Raw genomic sequence first — 20,427 nt, 5'->3', positions numbered from 1 at the left:
GGAAAGCAGAGTAAACTCTGTAAGATAATTAACCCCAAGGATATCAAAACAAGAGCTCACTTTATTCCCCAAACTGACAGTTCAGTAATCAAACTATAAAAGCCAGTGATAAGAAGCCAGATAAAATAGACAACCATGTGATTTCCTGAAAGTCTCCTCTCTCCAGTAATTATTCTGGGATAATGAAAACTCAGCCTCACCATGCCACATCTTGAGTTTAAGAAATGGCTGACTCTTAGATGTGAGGGTTGATGGGAATCTACATTTTATCTCTTTTTCCTTCTGTCCTATTCTTTGAAGAAGGTGCCAATAAACAATTGATGGAGAGACAGGAGGTAAGTGGTCAACTAAAAGGCTTGGAATAACTACCATCTGGGAAATCCGTGCCTGGGGGTGAAAATAAATCAGAAATGGACTGCATGTCCTTCTTATCTTGCCCAAGTGTGGACTTCATTAATTTTCTTTTAATTCTTGTTTCTTCTAAACAATCAAAGTTGGCTAAAAATGTCAACTAGTCTTTTTTGGGCCAAATTGTTACTAGGATTCCAGCCTTCCCAGTTCCCTCTTCCTTTCCCATAGGTCCTGAGTGGGTCACACCCCTCCACGATGGCAACTATAGACTTCTGCACTCAGAAAACGCATTGTCACTATGCGTTTTCTCACTGCTGCACTCTGTTGCTCTCCGTGGGGGTGGGGAAGGCGTGTGCGTGTGTAGGAGATGCTCTATCCTGGACCACTGAGGCTCCACCTGGTGGATTAGAGAAGAAGAATAATGCCTAATGTTTACTGATTCTTTCATGTGCTCTCCCAACATGTTAGCACATTTTAGTATGTACTGCTGTCCTCACTGCACCAGTGAGGGAATTTTGGCACAGGGACTTGAAAGCAACGTAGCTAGGAAGTGGGGTCTAGAATATAAATACGAGCAGCCTGTCTCCAGGTGCATGTTTATAAATGATCATGCTCTACAGCCTATGAGAGTTTTTTGAACCTTATCTACACAAAATCTTATTTTATATATGCTTCTGTGATTTTGTTCATTCTAACTACATTGATTCATTCATTTTAACTGCAGAAGAGTATAACATTGTAAAACCATACCATAACTTATCCATTCTACTCTTAATGAACATTTGGCGGGGGTTCTTTCTTTGTTTTAGTTTTTTTTTAACAAACTTTTTTGTACATATCTCCTGGCACACATGTGGAAGAATATCAGAATGCTATATGCTTAGAGTATGTGTGCATATATATATATAAACATATACATATATACATACATATATACATCTATATTTACCTATATACCGCATCTTCTTTTTATATTTATTTATCGATTGCCACCTAGGTTGCTTTCATATCTTGACTATTGTAAATAATGCTTCAATGAACAAAGGGATATATATATATCTTTTCGAATTAGTGTTTTTGTTTCCTTCAAATAAACACCCAGAGTGGAATTGCTGGGTCATATGATAGTTCTATTTTTAATTTTCTAGTTTTATATCACTGTGGTCAGAAAGGATGTTTGAAATGATTTCAACCTTCTTAAATTTATTGAGACTTGTTTTGTGGCCTAACATGTGGTCTATCCTGGAAAATGTTCCATGGGCACTTGAAAAGAATGAGTATTCTGCTGTTCTGAGTAGAATGTTCTATAAATATCTATTAATTCCTTTGAGGTAATGTGTTGGTTAAGAGCAATGTTTCCTTGATTTTCTGTCTGAGTGATCTATTCATTGATGTAAGTGGGGTGTTAAAGTCCCCTACTATTACTATATAACTGTCAATCTCTCCCTTTATGTCTGTTAATATTTGCTTTATATACTTAGGTGTTCCTATATTGGGTGTGTAGATATTTACAAGAGTTATATCCTCTTATTGGATTGATCCCTTTGTCATTATGTAATACTCTTCATTGTCTCCTGTTATGGTCTTTGTTTTAAAGTCTATTTTTTCTGATATAAGTATTGGTACCCCAGCTTTCTTTTTGTTTCCATTTGCATACAATATCTTTTTTTCATCCCTTCACCTTTAGTCTATATGTGTCTTTCTCTCTGAAGTGAGCCTCTTATAGACAGCATGGCTCTTTCTTTATTGATTCAGCCACCCTATCTATGTCTTTTGATTGGATCATCTTGTCCATGTACATTTAAAATAATTGTTGATAAATATGTAGTTATTGCCATTTTATTGTTTTCTCATTGTTTTTGTTGTCTTTGTCTGTTCCTTTCTTCTCTTGCTCTCTTCTCTTGTGCATTGATGACTTTAGTTAATGATATGTTTGGATTCCTTTCTCTTTATTTTTGTGAATCTGTTATAGGTTTTAGGTTGGTGAAGCCATCTGAATCTAGAGTTTGGGGGGTTTTTTGTTTGTCAGTTGGTTGGTCGGTTTTTGGCTTTTTGTTTTTCTAGGAAGGGTTTTAACAATTCAATTTAATTCTTTGATATAAAGCTATTCATATTCTCTAATTCTACTTGAGTGAGCTTTGGTAGTTTGTCTTTCAAGGAATTTGTCTATTTCATCTTAGTTGTTAATGTTTTGTGTATAAAGTTGTTCATGATATTCTTTCATTTTCCTTTTAACATCTGTAGGACTTCTGATTAGGTCCCCACATCACTCTCAATATTGGCAATTTGTATCTTTTACCTGCCTTTTTTTTTTCCCTCTGGTCAGTCTGGCTAGAGTTTAGTGATCTTTTCAAAGAACCGCATTTTGGGGTACATCGATTTTTTTTCTTTTTTTTAATTATATTTTTGCTCTTGTTTTTGTTTTCTATTTCACTTGTTTCTGTTTCTGTTGTTATTATTTCCTTCCTTCCGTTCACTTTGGGTCAGGGTTTCTCTTCTTTTCCTCATTCCTCTATGTAGAAATTAGATCATCGATTAGAGATCTCTCTTCTTCTCTTATATAAGCATTTCGTGTTCTAAATTTCCCTCTAACAACTGCTTTAGTAGCATTCCAAAATACTGATATGTTGGGCTTTCACTGTAACTCAGTTCAAAATATTTTCCAATTTCCTTTGTGATTTCTTCTTTAACTCATAAGTTGACTCATAGGAAGTGACCTGTTTGATTTACAGATATTTGGAGCTAATCTAGATGTTTTATTTTTGTGCATTTCTAATTTAATTTCATCCCTCTCTTTATGAGAAAAACACCATTTTAAATAACAGAAGAAAATGCAAGGATTATTTTTATGATCTTATTTTTATAGCTTTCAAAAAACCAGAACTGGCGTATATAAAATTTGGTCTCCTTTAAATGTAGCCTATCTTCATTTTGCTCACTACAAATAAATGGAAACTGTTTAATTCCAAAATAAATTTTAAATTGGGAACTGTTTTTATTCCACAAGTCATAATTCAGTCCAAGGCAATTAGGGATTAATGTAACTGTATTTATCCTCGCATATTCATTTTATGAGATTAATATTTTAAAGTATTTCTCTCATCACTATGGCACCAATGTTTCTAAGTAAAAAAGTAGGAAAATTTCTATTCATTTTGCCAATAATCGAAACATAATTATAATTAGGTTTCTGAGTGTAATTATTTTAATTGCTAGGTAATGTTCCATAATTGACCATAATTTTTTCTCTAAGAAAAAATTCTCTAAGTTAAAATTCTTTTTAGCCATTTCACCAAGTAAAATTCTTTCCTCCAAATACTGAGCAAAAACATTAGTTCTAATGTTTAAAACTTAACAAATAGCTACTGTGTTGAAAATCTTCCATGTTTGGTCGTCAGGAAAACCTAATTTTCTTTTTGGCCGATGGTGTTTATTCCAATGTATGTTATCATGCACTATCTCTAACAGTAATTTTTAAAAATTTACCATTTTTTTTTTATTTCAAAAATAAACTCAAATGGATTTATTTCTTTGAATGGGAAAAAAATATTGAGAATCATTTCATTTGTTTCAAAGCCAGGTAAATTCATCACTGTCTTTAAACAGATTTATATGTCACTTGCTGGTATGAAGTATTAATTTAGTATAGGCCTGTAAGAAGTAAACTTAGCCACAAGAAGCAACACCAGATATATTAGGATCTCGAAGAATAATAAAATGTTATCTTTTATTAAGTAATCAGGATTGAATGGGTTTGTATTAAAAGAGCCTACAATCATGAAAAACCATTTTCTGCATAGATACTGTCAACTGCAAATAGAGCCAACACTGTTCCATACAATAGATGGTAGTTGTTACTTTTGAAACTAACAAGGATTGAAATCAAGGTTGTTAAAATAGGGTTCACACCATACTAGCACATCATCAGATTTGAACTTCCTGATGGCATATAGACTTTCACTTATCAGAAACCTTATTCATTGCTTTCCCTCAATGTCCAGTGTTAGCATCGAGTACCCCCAATCTTCTTATTACTCGAGGGTCTTTGTGGAATAATGCTCTATCCTTTGTCTTAGAAGGTGAGATCGATTCGGGAAGGGTTGTTAGGTTACTGCACTGGCTGTTCTTCCAAGGCTAGTTAGTTAATGAGATTCTTTTTCCCTTTCTTCTTAAAAACAAAAACAAAACAAACAAACAAAAAACTTTGGAAATAGTGAACAATGCTTCATTTATTTAATTGGGATCTTTAGAGACCCATTCTTTGCCAGGGTTTCCCCAGATTTTAAAAGGTCTTCAGAGATTAGATAGGGTGAATTTTGAGAGTCATACTTTTTGAATGATTTTCCCATGCCCTGTGATGGGTTTCTTCATAGATTTTTACTTGATTTTGTCATAGAAGAGGGTCAGAGGTGTCAAGTTTGTACTAAAACCCTTGCAGCTTAGTGGTACATTGTATATTGGAATAGAGTAGATGGCACTGAATAAGCCAGAGCTATAGTCTTCGCCTGTAACTAACCTCCTACTTCCCTGGACATCAGTTTTCCTTTCATTTATAAAATGAGAGATTCTCAGCACAATGTCTCCACAATACCGGCCAAGGTCTCAATTTATGATTCTATGGTCCTGGAGGATTTAGGACCAGTGCTACAGGCTTGGTGAGCATAAGAACAAGAACGACAACAACAACAACAACTAAAAAAAGGTTTTCCTAGAGCCTCACGATGGAGGCAGGACTTGGAGTCAGCTCTCTGCCACCAAGCTAAGGAGCTAAGAGCAAAGTGAAGTTTTGGGGGGTGAGGGCATCAAGACTCCAAGCTCTCTGGGCATCCGTCTGATGAAAGCAACCCTGACGCCATGTTCTGAACACTTCTCCTCAACAAGTCCCCCAACAAGTCGATCTAAACAGATTTACTCAAAGCAAGCAGGAAAGGAGTGCGTGGCAAACAACAAACCTCTTTAAGGGTAGAGAATGTTGAAGTATCTGCCCAGAAAGGCTGAGCCCTGCACTTTTTATTTTAATACTGACACAGTAAGGATGAAGGCAAAGGATGGGTAAATTGTTTGCAATTCAGTAACATTTCCATGGGTTTTCAGTTTTAAAAAATGTACCTTTCCTCACCACCCCTCGAAGACAATGCAGGCATATCAACTTTAACCAAAAGCATTTGAGACGTTTTCCAATTATTTGTGGTATACGACCCAAAAAGTTTATAATTTTCTAGATGAGGAAATAGAGACATACAGACATTAAAATATTTGCCCTTGGGTCAGAATTTAACCCAGTAAAGTTTACTTTCTGGTTTAGAAAGAGATAATGTTTGAAGTTGCTGGAAGCTGTGTTAATTACTGGATACTCATAAAAGGGCATTTAAGACATCTAATTGCCAAAAGAGATGTCTTCTGTTGAAGTCATTTTTAGCTGAAAGTCTAGGAATTCTTTTAAAGATATCTTTTAGCCAAAAACTGCTAGAAAGCATTGTGGGTTTGAGAATTATGTTTTTAAAGATTTTGTAAAAATAACGATTATGTTTGTAATCCCCTTTTAATATTAGAATAGTGCTTTCATCTAATGCTCACTCTCTAGGTGTAAGTTCCAGAAAAATACTTATATGTCAAGTTAAAATCCTACTTACATGATTGCACCATTTAACTCTCTCTCACCCTTGAGTTATCTATAAGACAGCTCTAGAACACAAACGGGCTTTATTTTGTTTTGGCTCCAGGCCTGGCCTTGTGAGAGGTATGGCCGAATTAATGGGAAGTCAAAGAAATCCAAGAAAGAAGAAAATACAAGTGGCCATTTTTCTACTATGAAGTATTTAACTGGAAACTATATTTCTTCGCAACTGGATATTTACCATACCACACAGAATTCTAGATTTTCACTCACCAAAAAAAAAAAAAAAAGTCTCTTTTTCATATAGCTTAAAGTAGGAGTTATATATCTGTACACACACACACACACACACACACACACACACACACACACATCTCTCTCTCTCTCTCTTTTAAACAGGATGTATAAATATATATTCATATATGCATATTTAACATATATGCATATGTTAAATTATCCATCTCAACTCAGGAACACTCTGCTCTGCCCTCTAGTGCCCAAGAGATGAGATGCTCTAAAACAGTCAACCTCTGAGCGAGAGACCAGGAGTTAAAAGTCTACAGGGCATGTCTCAGACCCTTCCCTGTTCCTTCGGTTATTTTGCTGAACACCCCTTACAGCCCTTTTCTCCTTATAGGCAATATCTATTCAAATAACTCAAGATCCACGTTTTCCTGCCGCTGTTGCACTGCACACTAGTGAAACACACTTCCTGTGTGCCGTCGGCAGCAGTTAATGTATGATTCCATGTTTCAGAGTCTCCCACCCTCTGCAGATTGTCCTGCCCATCCATAACTGGGCACCGGAAGAGGAGCCCCGCAAAGAGGAGGGAGTTGGACCCTTGGTGGAGCACATTTATGAGGTAGCTGTCATCTCTGTTGAAGTTGTGTTAGGGGTCTCTTCTTATGCTCTTTACTAACAAACTCTTCCTAGCATTTTAGAAGACACCAGTACAAGATCTGAGCTTTATATAGGGTCTAGAGTTGTGCTGTCATGTGCTGGTGGGGTGTCCTGTTAAGTACCCACCATACGGTCATTTGCTTTTCGGTGAGGAGAGCCCTTATACAGTGAGAAACATTTTACCTTGTTACTGTTACTCTTTTTTTTAAATGTTCTTTATTTTTTCTCTTTTTAATGCTTGGAAAGCCTAAGCATAAAAGTGACTATCTTCCTAGACTTTATTTTGCTCCTTCCTATAATTTCAGATATCCTTAAAATCCAGCCACCTCTTGAACTGAGGGCTACCAACAGAAAAGTACCAGAGAAAATTTTATAGATTATTCGCTATTTTACCAAGAAATGCTTACATTATATATATGGTGGGTGGACGGTAGATAGATAAGTATAACCTTACTGTTCATTCAAATGACCCAAATTAGACGTGAATAACTGATTCCGAGATTTGAAATAGTCTGTTGATTAGTAAAATACTTTCCAGAAGCAAACAAGAGCTTATAAAAAAACCTGATGACCTTTTCCCCTTTCAAGTGTTAAATTGTGAATAGGGAAGAGCTTTGTTGATACATCATCTGAAACATTTAAATTTTTTACAGTTAGAGACCAAGATATAGTAAAAGGGTTAGTTTTGTACTTGTTCTTTTTTCTATTGTTTAAAATAAAGTCAGTACTCTCCGTGGAGAGAGTTATTCCTGTCCATTTTCAAGGGACCAGGGGTGGAATTCTGTTAAAAATATTGTTCCAAGCCATTTTCCATCTGAGATACCTTCTTGATTGATGCCCTCTGTCTCTTTTCTATGTAACTCATACCACTGACCTAATAATTCTATGACTTTCATCTTAAATAACATTCTCTGCAGTTAACAATAAAGCCATTTCAAAAGCGATGAGCTCTTTATGTAGATAGGAAAGAAAAATCAACTCCTGGGCAGTGTCAACACGGAAACCTCTGTCATCTGCCCATCCTGCACTCAGAATCAGGAGCCCTGCCTGAAGCTGGATCAAAGCTTTGCCTTAAGCTCTCTTGATAGCAAAAGGATAACACAGTGCCCAGGGCCACCTGGATTAAGAACTACACTGGGAAAAGAAAAAGGCTGTTGAATAATTTATTGAAACTGTGTGTATCAGTTTCTGTTTCAGAATGGTGAAACTTTACAGTTTGAAAACATATTCAAGTTCAATCATTCTCAGGGCTACCCTGCTTCTAATCTTAACACAAATAGATCACAAAATGCTAGCTTAACAGTCAATAGTGCCAAAAGCAGTCAATGGATGCTTCTTATATGCTAATCTCACGTCTCGAAATATACTGTTATCAATGGATGTTATGTTGCTTTGTCAATTAAATGGGCCACCTAGTAAGGAAAACCAACTATAAATTGTTTTATTGACCATGATAACGGTCAGAACTGTGAAAAAATACAAACGATCCCTGCTAACTTTGAATTTTAAAAATTTATAGTAAGTTTAAATATCCTTAGTGGTTTTCTTTTCACAAGCCGTTTAGTGTCCCGTGAGTACAGGATTCACGTGTTTAAAAGGTTCATCTCTTTATGAGATGTAGTCTTTCTTTCCTTGAGATTCACTGATTAAAACAGAAGGAGCTCAGCTTTGAAATTCACAGTTGACGTGAACTGTGGTGAGCCCGGGGCCTTTGGCGTTTGATGGATAGCCATTTTTCCAGAGGGTGAAAGAGAGTGCATCACATATGGTTGCAATTGGCAAGTCAGTAGTCAGGAAAGAGGCAATTTCAATGTAAAGAAAGAATAACTAGATTTTGAAAGCATATAACTCGAATTGCATTTCTAGCACTGCGATTAAATTAATATAAATTTAAGGTGAGTCTCGCACTGACCGGACATGGTTAGTGTGGCTGTCGTGGAGGGAATTTGCCCTTAGAACCGCAGAGATCGAAGAGTCTTCTCTAAGCACGTCTTGCTTTCAGAGCTCCTCCTGCTTATGAGACTCTGTTTCCTACTTTCCACAGTCACAGTCCAGATGACTCAACACTAAAAATACATGCTTTATAGAATGGACATGGAGTATGTGGGGTTTGATATCTTCCTGCTGCCTGTGCTGTGCCATAACGTGATGTGTCCCTTGCTTGTAGCTGCACAATATTGGACCAAGTGCCATCAGTGACACCCTTCTGGAGGTGGGCTGGCCATTCTCTGCCCGGGATGAATTTCTCCTTTATATTTTTCATATTCAAACTCTGGGACCTCTACAATGTCAAACAAATCCTGATATCAACCCACAGGATATAAAGGTAGGAGCCTGGTTTAACCAGCAGCTTTGTTTACTTTTTATGGTTAGGAAAAAAAAAAAAGTGGCTTGTAAAAGAAAGCAAAGCAATTATAAGTTATTTCCATGATAATGGATCAGAACTTTTGTTTTAGTTTTATAGTTACAAATACCAGACCTAACTTACAATATCATTCCCAGAAAACTTAAATTTCTCTTAGTGTTATTGCTCACAGTGACCTGTTATTTATTTAGCCTGTTTCAATACATACTTTTTATATATGGTTTGATGAGCAGCACAACCAGACCAAAATCATAGATATGTCATGTTTTGGAAAATTTGTACAGCATGCTATTTTTAAAGCCTTTTTGGTATATTGCCAAAAGTCAAGAAGATCTTGGCCAAAATGGCTTTTTGCCAATAGCAAGTGGTGACATGTGATAATTCGCCAAAGGCCATCTCAGTGCCCTGAGAACCCACAAACTGTAATTTTCAGGACCCTGTTCTTCACTAAAGTTTATAGAGAAGCTGAGAGCTGTGCTTCTTAAACTCTTAAGCATATCAGTATTACCTGGGACTCTAGGATACAAGTTCTGGAGTGGGGTCTGAAATTCGGCCTCTCTGCAAATGCTCACCTGATATCCACGTGGCTGGTTTGCTGGTCATACTTCGGCTGAGGAGGAAGCTCGAGCATCCATGGAACTGATCCCATCCAGACTGAGATCCAAATTTGGCATTAGGGTCATTCTAGAAAGGAAAGAAATTAATTAGCATAAGCCCTTGAAAATGTCACATGTGAATGAAGAAGGAAAAAAAAAAACACAAAACCCTTGTTAATCAGATGCTGTCCTCACAAGAGAACTGTATTTAAGAATGAACGTTCTCCAGTGGCTACGGGGACACAATGTCTCCATGAGAAATGGTGCAGAGGGCAGGCTTCATGAAACACTCACTCAACCACCCAAGACACAGGCCTCTACTCTCAATCCAGGGCACTGGGATATTGCCTGTTATGAAAGGCTTCCTTTTTTCAGCCCAATATGCTTTCTATTCAAAAAGAGGAAGACTAAAAGGAGAGTTCAGTATGAAAAGATTTATGGGGCAACAAGTCTCCTTCCTTACAGGGTCATAATAAAGAAGCCCATTTGTATGCCACAAAATTATTTAAAATACTCCCTCCCTGGAATTTTTCCCCCATTTCCTCTCTCTTTGCTTTTCATTGAAATGATTTTAACGTCTTCATAGACAGTAGCTTTTTATAAAATAACGTCTTCAAATGGTAATGTGTAACACTGAAGTAATTAAAACATTCACATATCCTGTTCTCCAGTTAACATATACTTGTATTTCAGTCATAGATTCTTGGAGCTCATGATTGCGCAGAAGGTCTCTAACTTTCTTTGAGTGTAATGTTTAGTTTATGTCTGACACTATTTATATATGTTTGTATATATTATGTAACTTGTTTAATGTGCACCATGATGGTTGCATTTTTTTTCTTTGCTGCAATTTAACAATCATTTATAGTGCCTGAAACAGTATGAGTAGATAACTTGCTTTAAACATTGACAGATTCATGCAAAAGGGTTGGTGCTATATACTAAACACCTGTATTTCCTAGTATCCAGTTATTCTTTAAAGTATAGACTTTAAAAATCTGTCTGAGGTAATTTTTTTAAAGCAACTTAATTAGGCTCCTTTTGTAAAATTCTCAACCTGTGGAGTCAATATAAGAAGACTTGATTACAAGATGAAGTAATAGCTCCCTAAAATAACTAATTATAAAAATTTATGAATTCTTGAAATTCTGAATTCGTGGACTACTTGAAGTGTTATTACTTTCAGGTTCTCAAAATGCTTTTTATCTATATTCAATCTGCATGACCCAGAGAGTCTAAAAGAGTTTTTATCAATAAATGCATTTTTAAAAATTTTAATCAATATATTTTATATCAGTAACTATAAACAATTGGGAGTACTTGAAGGTTATTTTCCTCTTAAGATATTAAATAATTTCTGGTGAAGTCATTAGTAATTTACTTGGCAATATTCTTCTTTCTAGATAACTCAGAGCTAAAGTCTATTTTCTGTCTATAATTGTTTAGTACATCTTGTTATCTTCAAAAGAATATGTCGGGGACATTTTAAAATTTAATATCAATTTCAGATTCTTACATCAAAGCTAATTGCTAGATTTTTTTAATTGAGTATAGATGGTTTTACTTTTAACTATAGTTGTTTTTTTTTTTTAAGAAGTAGAGAGAGGGTAGATTTAGTAAAAGGAACAGAGGATGCAGAAATATATTTGTATAGGCAAGAATTAAATCCCAATATTAACTATTACCCACCGAGTAGACTAAGGTAAAATTCCTTACTATTTGGTTCTACAATGTCTTTATGAGTTGAGCTATAGGTGGTGAGTGCCTCTTAAAACATCTGCCTCTGTGAGCAGTCCATTTTCAACAAACCCTTTCTGAGCATGCTCCAGTCCCCGCTGAACTAGGCACCAAAACACCCCAACTGTCAGAGGAGGAACTACAGCCCCGATTTTCAGAAGCTTCCTCTGGAGGATTTGCCAAGTTCCCCAACTCCTATGTTTTCCTCTCCAACCATTCAGTTGATTTCCTTTCAGCAAATTTCCTTTCTCTTGTGTTCACATACACTTTTTCAGTCAACTTCTCCTTCCTGGATATATTCTCATTTTTGCCCACTTACCACTGAAAGTAGCTTCCTCCTTCACTGCCTCTTTCCAGCTCTCACAAAATTCTATGCAAAATTGCTTATGAAAAAGAAACCATCAGATTTCCTCGGAAACATTTTCTAGGGCGCCCACTCCAAGGAACCAGTGCCACCAACTCTAAAACTTTGGAAATTCCCCAGATAGCCTCTGCGGACTCTCCACAACATTGTCCTCGAATTAAATGCATCAATATTTAACATAATGTACTTAACATCATGATTTTTTTTCCTATTTTTTAAATTACTCATACAGCAACCATTCTGGCTTAATTTTTAATTGTAAATACATAGTTTTATGCCTCAAAGCCATATTGTGGATAAAGTCAATTTCTCTGTGGTCTGGCTCGAGAACTGGACCACCATTTAAAATATCATTTCTAAAGAGAAATAAATGCTGAGTGCCAAACATCTAGTCTAAAATCTTCTGAAATACAACCCGTCTGTAAATTAAATATGTATTCCAAATGTGACTCTCCTCACACAGCCTCGAAGTCCGGAAAGGCATCAACAGGGTTCAGTTTTCCTAACAATATTTGATGCAGTTCAGTGACCCCAGCAAGCTGCCTTCATGGCTGCGAGTTTTGAAGAGCCAACGCCGACTGCCTCTGAAAGCGACTACCATGAAGACTCTGTGCCCTGTGGCTGTTCTAGGAGATGATGGACAAAAGATCTCACCCACGTTCTCCTCATTTGTTGCCCCAAAACAGAGCATCGACAACCACATTAGGATGGGGGAGAGCGGGGGAGGGTCGGCAAGGACACACTGAGATGCCACTAGAAGTCGATGAGTTTTTATTTAACGACTTGCCTCGCAGCAGGTTTCATGGGGATTCGCTTAGCCTGCTTTGTTGACACTGTTCAAACATCCAACTGTGAGGGTCAGTGGAATCATGGGTGGATTGTGGGGTGCAGGAAGAGCTGAGTGGGCTGCCCAGCCCCTGGCAGTGCCCCCCGATCAAGCCAGCATGAGGGGGTGGCACAGCCTTGGGCTCATTCACTACTGCGTTCACGTTTGCCGCCCAGTGAAAAGGTTGTTGTCTTTGGTTGTCTGTGACGGTTTCACCTCATGAAGGCCATTTCTGTGTCTTCTATAAACTTAGCATCATAAGCAGATGGCCATGAAGTTTCTGCCTCCAGGCTTGATGGTCCAGGTCAGGGGCAGAGGACTTTAATGTGGCAGTTTCTCTATAGTCTACCATCTAAAGCATTTTGAAACAGTCAACTGTCTGCAGCATTCAGACCAATCCATTAAATCTAATTTGTTCCAGATCCTTCTTGGAATAAAATTTTAGAGTTGAGTAAAAGATTTCTCAACTATTCGAAAGGCAGTAAAATAATGATTTCAAACTACCAATTTTCTAATTTTGGTGGAGTCTGTTCCTGAGGTTTGGAGAGTCCTTCAAACAGGCTATGATTTCTAGATAAGATGAAGTTGAAAAAGTAAACACTATTCAGGAACCAAAGTGCACAGAGAATAAAGGAGTTTTTAAGTTGGCAAGGCTTCGGAACGAGCAGCCAATTGCGAGATGCTGGGAGAACGGGCGACGGCATGTGAGACTGTTCTCAGGAGAGGAAGACGGAGGAGATGCTCAGATGCAACCTGCGTTAAATCACAATACGACATTCTGGGCCCGAGCTCAAGAAAGATCGCCGAGGTCGAAACGGTCCGACAGAGAGCAGCCCAGGGCAGCCATCTCGCGACAGAACACGCTGTACAAGGAACTGTCTTGGGAGCCATGGAAAGCCGGAGGTTATGACTGAGTGAGACCTTGTCCCTTGAACAAGACAGTTCTCGCAGGAAGTCCAGATTACAACCAGAGAGTACAAACACGAAGGCAGAAACATGGAAACTGTGCCTCAGAGATTATAGCCCTGCAAACGTTTTTTTTTTTTTTTTATTTGTGGAATCAGTGGCTTGGCTTGGCGAATTTGCATACTTTTGTCTTATCCTTAAGAGGATTTTCTTCCTTCATAACTACCTCCATTTATTTACTGCTTCTTCTTTATTCAGAATACAAGGAGACTTGTCACTTCCTCAATCAACAACCCCCAACTCTCTCTCCCCACTCCTGCCCACCATACTCCCTCTGACAGAGGAATTCCATTCACTCTTTATTTTTTTAACAGTGCCCAGAGGTCCAACTTTTGGCCACCAAAGAGAATACACTCTCCAGGGTCCGTTTCTCTTTGCCTTATCTTCTCTGTAAGATGGTCTTCAGGTTCTCGTATATATTTTAAAATGTAAAACACATGTCCGACAACTAAGAAAAGCTTCAAAATCACCAATGGAATGAACTGATTCTTTTAGTTATGCTTCGCATGAACTTTTCAGGATGTTAAAAAAATGTGGGGTTTTTTTTTTCTCTCCCAACAAACCTTTAACATTTAGGTCTTAAAGAAAATTACATGGTAGACTGACCCCCTGGGCTTGTCTCTACTTCAATTTAATCACAGGCAAAGAGTTCCAGGAGAGAAGTCCACCGTCTCTCTCGCATACTAGGAATCCCTGAAATCCAAAAACGAATTACAAACAAGGAAAAGATTGTAGCATGTGATGCATTTGTTTGGGTTCCCAGAGCCCTGGATGGCATTTGCCCCAACTCTCTTCTCCACAAGCTGCATTTCCAGCTACATTTGCAACTGCGTCGCACGTTCCAGCTACACAGTAACCCTTTAGCCCATAAATTTAAAACTATACCAGAGCGAACAGTTTGGTGAAGAGTTATGAAAATAGAAAACTCCCGTTGGGGTGGAAATCTGAGTTGCAGCTGCGGGAAAGAACCCTATTTACCAACAATTGTCTCCTCGTTGCAGAAAAGAGCAATTTTCGTATGTGTTCTGAAGAAGGTACTTTAGCATTTACCACCAGCTTCTCACAGCACGTGGCCATCGTACTCTGAATGTCCGCCTAATGTGGGTGCTAAGGGGCCAGCCCCCCTCACCTCTAAGGATTTCAGGCTAAGGGAAAACATGACCTGTGGGAGCACTGTCAGTTGTGAAACAGGCTCCAAAAGTTCATCTAGAAAGTGGACTTTAACTGTTGTTTGCATTTCTTGGATAACTTTTTCCTTTTTCCTTTTGTTTCGTTTTGGGGGTTTTGTTTTGTTTCTGCTTTGTTTTTGTATTTCAAAATCATTTTTGGAATACCATTTGAGAAAACTGGTCTGTAAGCCTTTCTGACTTTCAAGTGTAAGACCAGAATCCCTCTAGCTGTGAAACAATGTTCCTGAAAGAAAGAACCCTGTTTCATCAACCTCTGCAGTATGGTACATCCATTCTCTAGCCTGGAGTCAGTCGGAACAAGTCCTGTGTTTCAGTGAAAGACCACTTATAAATATTGGTGAATGACGATATACCATGGCCCCCACAGAAGACTGTGGTCTTTATTCTTACACAGCTGCAGCCAGTGAAACCACACAGGAAGTTGAAGAGTGTTCTTCTCTTTGGGCTATTATTTTACTACTACTACTTAACTACTAGTCCTAGTACTAGGCTGTAACTTGGGAATAAGGAAATGCTCCCTAGTTCCTTCCAGCTCCTCTTCTCTGTAGTTCGGTTACCTACAGAGTCAACTCTGCACAGCCCTCTAGAAAGCAGAAATTACACACGATACATCTCAAACAAAACCCATCCCCACCACATGCACAGAGTATGTGATAGAAAACGTAAGGGAATCTTAGAGACTTTCACGAGTTTCTACCTAAGCTCAAATTTTAGTCATACGCTGTTAAGGCTTGTCCTTCAGACTCTTCATCATTGAGTCCCTTCGTCGCTGAGCCCTTCGAGCTGCTCCGGGCTTACCCTCCTTCTCACCGAGCCGGGCCCGACCACTGTCCTAAAGTATTCCAGCATCCGTGGGGCTGATGCTCATGTCACTTCTGTACATGTCATCATCTTAGTGCTTTGAATATCATCTCTTATGATACCACCTCTGACATATTTAATTCAACATCCAGGTCTCCAATTCAACCTATTTTCTCACTTCCTCTCTCCATGAAACCTTTTCCTCCTTGATAGGAAAATTTTCTGAGTCAGTTAACCCACCCCACTCTCAAGACTAAACCCGGGCCATAATTTCTTTCCTGCCAAGCCTGGAGTCCATGATGACTTAGTCGAAACGTTCTTTTACAAGCTCCCTGACTTAACCTCCCTTCTTCTCTCTCCTCCAGAGTCCCTGCCCTGAAAATCTGTTAGGCACTGTCCCACATTTTGGCTTCTCTGCCCCTTCGCCTGATGGTGGAAGTGCTTACTGGGCTGCCAGCATCTGGAGTACCCCCTGCCATCCTCTCCCTCCTGTTCTCTTTATTGGCTTCTCCAAACCCTCACTATTGCCTTCGTACCTCCCACACGGCCTCTCCAGGGTTACTGTTAGCAGGTGACCTTAAAGCGAGAGAATCTTCGAATGACCCATTTCCCCGCTCCCCTCCATGCCTTATAGTCATCTCTCCCAGGTCCCTCCTGACACGCTCAGAGGAAAGACAGCTATTCCTCCCGTTCCAAATTTAACTTTGCTACTTTAAGTATCCTCCCTGTTTCCTGCCTCCCCAACCTCTTCCTCTCTACTAGTTCTTTCCTTGGATCTTATAACTTAAACTTCCTTCATCTTCAAAACAAACAGTAAGCAAATAACTTGGCTCTGCATCCTCTTCCAAGAATGGGCCCCTTTTCCTTCCATTTTTTGCCAAACTGTACTTGCTATTCTTCCTTTCTTCTTATTTCTTTTACTCTTATTAGCTACAAAATGGGGTAAGTTTTGTTGTTGTTGTTTTCTATTAAAGAATACTAAATATTCATTGGAAGACTATATCAGGTAATATGGAAAAACATAAAGAAGAAAAATTTTAATTTCTAGTAATGTCACCACCCATGTACTGTTACATTTCATATTTATTTATGCATCAATTGATTTTTCCACATCACAGTGTATTGCCAATAATTAAGGGTACTCTTTTAAAATACATAACAACATTATCATACCTACAAAGATATCAGTAAAAGCCCCTTGATATAATCAAATTCCTACTGCCGATAATACTTAGATGGTTATTCTTCCCACTTTTTCTCTATTTCTAGATATCCAAGGTAAGTATATATTCATTTTTAATTAAAATACACAATCTTATAATGTATGTGATTTTGTAACCTGCCTTTTCCCCTAAGATTCTGTATCTTTCTAAATTACTATGTAGATCTACATCACCATTTTTAATAACTATCCAGTAGTCTTTGTATAAATGTCATAATTTATTTAGCCAGTAACCTATCTAAGCTCATAAAGTTTTATATTACTATCTTTTGTCTACATTATAAATAGCTGCTATGAACATTCCCATTTTGTTTCATTTTGGTGCTTTTTCTTTTGGGGGCAAGGCTGTTTCTCATCTGTCAGCCATTGGGAATTGCTTCCAAAGGAGATTAAGATAAAGATTTAATTTCATACTTTTTCAAAAAAAAAAAAAAGATGATTCATTTTTCCAAACATTCACTCTTTAACCTCTGTAGTTTAATTCTCACCCATACTGATTACCTGCTCAAGAAAGGTCATCCATACATTTTTTTTTCTTTTTTTCTTTTGTTTTAAATTGAGATGGAATTGACATATAACATTACATTAGTTTCAGGTGTACTATATAAATGATTCAATATATGTATATATTGTGAATTGTCAACACAATAAATTTAGTTAACACCCATCACCACACATAGTTACAAATTTTTTCTTCTTGTGATAAGAACATTTAAGATCTACTCTCTGAGCAACTAGTACCTTTGACCCACTTCACCTGTTTTACCTGCCCACCATCCCCCGCCTCTGGCAGCCACCGATCTCTTCTCTGTGCCTGAGTTGTTTTTGTTTTTAGTTTCCACATATAAATGAGATCATATACTATTTGTCTTTCTCTTTCTGACTTACTTCACTTAGCATAATGCCCTCAAGATCCATACATGTTGTCACAAATGGCAAGATTTTCTTCTTTTTTATGGCTAATATTCCATTGTGTGTATATGTATGTATCTCACATTTTCTTTATAAATTCATCCATTCGTGGGCACTTGAGTTGTTTCCATGTCTTGCCTCTTGTAAATAATACTGCGGTGAACATAGGGGTACAGATATTTTTTCAAATTAGTGTTTTCATTTTCTTCAGATAAACACCCAGAAATAGAATTGCTGGATCATGTGTCCATATATTCACAAGTGACCGATTCAATTAATACACTTAATCCTAACTCTTCTTTACTCCTTAAGAATTTGGCATTCTTAGTCACTACCATCTTTTTGCAACTTTACTGTCCTAAGGCTTCCATTGCTGCAAACTTTCCTGATTGTCTACTAAGTCTGATGTCCCGCATCTAACTTTTCCTCACTGCATCTTTTTCCTCTCCCTGTTTTCTGATATTTCCTGGGATCTTACATGTGACTTTATGCTTCTTATTTTTTGCTTCCTCACTGAGCAACTCAGACCTGTCCACAGGCAATTACTGTATATCTTACTAGGTGCTGATGGGGGACAGAGCCATCAGGTGGCACATCAAGTAGGGGCTGAGGGTATCAGCCTCGTGTCAGTCAGCAGTGGAGAGCAGCTCTGCCACCAGCGATCCGGATGTAAGGGGGTCTTGGTGAGAAAGGCTGGAGAAGCAGCCGGAGGCCAGCACCCAGCATGGCATACTAAGGAGTCTGCACTCGATCGTTCCGTTTGTCCAATAGAGTTTCTAGGTTCCTAGGACATACTGAGCACGATCATTTCATTTTTTGTGGTTCATCCTGCATCTGCAATGTGGGAATATCTTTTTTTCATTCCACAGAGATGAGCCTACAATTATTGCTCCTGTGATGACAAAGAAAAACTATATAAAAGAAGATGTACTTGTCATGGGGAGGGGGGAAAATAAAGAATATTAATAGCATATTATGTGTGATTTATTGGGACTCTTAAAATATGTGTTCAGCCATTAGCTGTACCCAGCCTGCAGCCTGAGATAAAATCATAAATTCTAGAATATTAACAAAACCAAATTGGGACTAAAAACCAGCTCCATTAGAGCACAGTATTCATGTGGCATGCTTTGGAAAAGTCGTTTTCATTAAAATGGGGTTCTCGCCTGAGGGAGCACATCTTACAAATACAGGAGTGCGGGACTCAGATGTGCCAAAACCGGGTCCTGGACCACACCGTGGCCAACGCCTCACATTCCTGCCACCTCAGCATCCATCTCCTCACACAAAAAGTTCCTCCGTTTAACCAACCCCAAGAGAATAATGCCTGGAAAGTCACTCCACGCTTTCCATCTTTACCGGGAAATCGCTTCTGCTTGAAATCTCATCCTGACAAGAGAAACATTCCAGGAGCATTCTTCACGCCTCATGAATTCCTGTGCTTGGAGAAGGAAAGGTGGTTCCTTTTAGAAATTGTTCGTTTCGCGGTTGAGCAAATTGCCGGTAAATCAAAACGTGTCCGAATTCTCACGCAGATCATATTCGGCTGAGGAAAGAAGTCCAAGGCTGATGAGAGTCAATGTGATTGTGTGTGATATCTCTTGCTTTCTGTCCACAGCCTGCGGCGCCCCCAGTGGACACGCCTGAGCTGAGTGCCTTTCTACGAAACTCGACCATCCCTCATCTCATCAGGAAGAGAGACGTGCCCGTGCTGGAGCCCCACAGACAGAGCCCCATGAAAATCCTGGTGAGTCATCTCAGTGTGCAGGAGAAAGATGCTGCCACAGAGCTGCCACATGCAGATGGTTTTAGCTTCGAGTACTGTTTAACACTCTCCTTCAATGCTCAGATAATGCCTGACACTTCTTGGCAGTGCATAGTGTGAGACGTGAACGTGACTTTTCCATGGGAACTAGTGAGTATTTGCAGCGTAACGTTTTCACCCTTCTAAACCTGCTGCAGAGGCCACACTGGAGAAGTAATGAGGAAAACATAAAGTGTGATGGTGAATGCATCTCAAAAACGTTAGCCCATCCCCAGAGACTAGGGTGCAAGTTTGAGGTGAGCCTGGAGACACAACGCCCATGTGATGGGTCCTCGTCACACCTGTCCCTGAATCTCAGCATCCTCTGCATGTGTGGCAGAGATGAAAATGGTGGGGCTGGGTTTCCTGGGCCCAAACTGGAGTCTTCGCGTTGTGGATTGTGGCAGATCTAGCCTGAGCTGAGTAAGCACTTTGCAAAACCGTGGACAGCATTCCCGAGTGAGTGTTCTCTCTCCGCCCCTTCGTTTCAGTGTGAATGTTAAAACCAGAGCACACTACACTTAAAAAGGGTTAAGATATTAACCATTGTCGCTGCAACAAATTTAAGAGAGGGTTAGAACAGTTTCTTTTTTTTTTTTAACATGTGTCTTGAACACGCTCTGACATTCAATTTATATTTCATCTTGACAGTATAAAAGGTTTCGAATGTGGAAATGGACAGAAAAGTACAAGCAAGTCTAACTTAATCAGCTAAACTTGAGAGAAGCATTTATTATAATAGAACTACCTGAAATTACATGGCGACTTCGATGGAA

At 38.6% G+C, this 20,427-nt stretch overlaps 1 protein-coding gene and 1 long non-coding RNA gene across 2 annotated transcripts in view; one reads left to right on the top strand and one right to left on the bottom strand.

The window, feature by feature from the left end:
* Positions 1 to 20,427, bottom strand: part of LOC120614632 (uncharacterized) — a 90,393-nt gene that overhangs the window by 17,887 nt on the left and 52,079 nt on the right. Inside the window, exon 3 of the long non-coding RNA XR_005656020.1 lies at positions 9,806 to 9,917. This is a non-coding gene — a long non-coding RNA (uncharacterized LOC120614632). The remainder of the gene's footprint in view (positions 1 to 9,805; positions 9,918 to 20,427) is intronic.
* The window catches only part of ITGA8 (integrin subunit alpha 8), a 142,822-nt gene that overhangs the window by 101,673 nt on the left and 20,722 nt on the right, over positions 1 to 20,427 (top strand). The window contains exons 24-26 of the mRNA XM_039877466.1: positions 6,725 to 6,830; positions 9,036 to 9,194; positions 19,466 to 19,594. Coding sequence (XP_039733400.1) covers positions 6,725 to 6,830; positions 9,036 to 9,194; positions 19,466 to 19,594 — 394 coding nt within the window. The remainder of the gene's footprint in view (positions 1 to 6,724; positions 6,831 to 9,035; positions 9,195 to 19,465; positions 19,595 to 20,427) is intronic.

This window comes from Pteropus medius, unplaced genomic scaffold, assembly GCF_902729225.1.
Source record: "Pteropus medius unplaced genomic scaffold, Ma_sr-lr_union100, whole genome shotgun sequence".
Taxonomy (NCBI): Eukaryota; Metazoa; Chordata; class Mammalia; order Chiroptera; family Pteropodidae; genus Pteropus; species Pteropus medius.
This window is presented reverse-complemented; position numbering and strand designations above follow the sequence as displayed.